This window comes from Echinops telfairi, unplaced genomic scaffold (genome assembly GCF_000313985.2).
Source record: "Echinops telfairi isolate 266 unplaced genomic scaffold, ASM31398v2 ScPeMD7_1957;HRSCAF=2489, whole genome shotgun sequence".
Lineage (NCBI taxonomy): Eukaryota > Metazoa > Chordata > Mammalia > Afrosoricida > Tenrecidae > Echinops > Echinops telfairi.
The window spans coordinates 4,262,475-4,264,059 of NW_022105855.1; the positions used below are offsets into that span (position 1 = coordinate 4,262,475).

Here is a 1,585-nt window from a genome sequence, read left to right on the forward strand (position 1 = left end):
TCCCCTGTAGGGATATGGGTCAGTGAGGGATGTCGTGTCTCTAGTGGGGCCGGCCATATGGTCTTCTCTGTGGATTGTCTGCTCTGAGTGGGAATATCATCCTCAAAGTTTATTGGGCCAGAATGTGCTCCACTCTCTCTTCTTCCCCCTTCATTTGCTCCCGTGTGCTCTGATCAGACATGCTCCTCCCCCTGACCTGCAGCTTCAGTACTGTCCTCTGAAATAAATTCTTCTGGGGGGAGGGACAGGTGTCCAAGTAGTTGGGTTTGAGGCCAGCCCCTGAGACCTCTCCTTCACTTCTGTTTGCAACGTAAGATTGGCTGTATTAATTGCATGGAAGAAATTAGAATCACAAACATACCTAACATTGGTTGTTTATTGAAGCTCAGTTGACTGAGTCTATAATGACACCAGGCAAATCACATGATTTCTAAACAATTGAAGGAGACATTATTTTCTTGTTTGACTTCCTCAACTATGAATATTTCTCTGCAGCACTCAGGTGATATCAATTCTCTGGATTGTAGTGAGCATGAAGATTTCCTTTTCCACCTAGTTGTGTCAGATATTGTTTCAATAACCTGATGAAAACAGTCAGCCTAAATTATTTTGAACAGTGAATTTTGCCTTAAATTTATTTGAATCAGAGACCCGGTAAAGAATTGGAAGAAAGGTGGAAGTTGATTCTGTATCAATAGGTACTACAAATTCAGTGACAGTGAGGTTCATTTGGTTTGGGGACAAGCTTTACCTTTTCTTTTAGATGATTCAGTTCTTGTAACTTTTCCCTGTTTGGAGTTTGAACTCTTTATTTTCAGTTCTGAATAAATGACCTGTTCTTGTAGCTCTGGAGATTAAAACAGAGAGAGAGCCTACATTATTCCTCAGAAAGAAAGCATGTAGGTTATCAATATGCATGAAGAGAGCTTAACAGAATGGAATTCTTGATAAGCAAAAAGAAATTGATTCGGTATTTTTTCTTACTATCTAAAATGAAATTATTTAAATGTTCTTACTCTATAAAATGTAAATTATTTGAGATAACATCTTGGAAATACATTAGACATGATTTATATAAATTCTTTGATGAAATCATAAATAAAACAGATTTAGGAATTAAGGAGAAATTACACTTACTTTTCGGGGGAATCTGCTTCTTGGCAGAAAGATGTTTCACATCTTTAGGTTTTGCAGAGTTTTCATTCATCGCTGAAAAATTTTTAAAACTTTGAGGGTTTTTTCTTTAACACAATTTTCACATTCTTTCCTCCCTAGGTTTTCTTTAAATCACCAAAAACTAGATTTCAGTTAACAGTGTATGTCTCAAACTTTCTTAAGCAATACAATAAGATTATTTTATATTTCCTATGCCTAAAATAATACATTTAGGTGGTGTTTTTTCAACAAGTGTTTCAGTTTTCCAAATATTTTTTAACTTTAATGTAAAACATACATATATACTTATGTGTGACATATAATATATATTTTCATATAATCCATGGAATATTTATCCCTCTCCCTTTCTGAAGTCATTTGTATTACCTAAGTCGATAGTGTTTTACAATGTGTAATTCTAAAATTTTCT

At 34.8% G+C, this 1,585-nt stretch overlaps 1 protein-coding gene across 1 annotated transcript in view; it reads right to left on the reverse strand.

Annotated features, from left to right (window-relative positions):
* The window catches only part of LOC115870548 (C-type lectin domain family 7 member A-like), a 21,738-nt gene extending 20,531 nt beyond the window's left edge, over positions 1-1,207 (reverse strand). The window contains exons 1-2 of the mRNA XM_030886455.1: positions 1,138-1,207; positions 752-847 (exon numbers count right to left, since the gene is read on the reverse strand). Of these exons, the coding sequence (XP_030742315.1) occupies positions 752-847; positions 1,138-1,207 (166 nt within the window). The remainder of the gene's footprint in view (positions 1-751; positions 848-1,137) is intronic.
* Between the last annotated feature and the right edge of the window lie 378 nt (positions 1,208-1,585).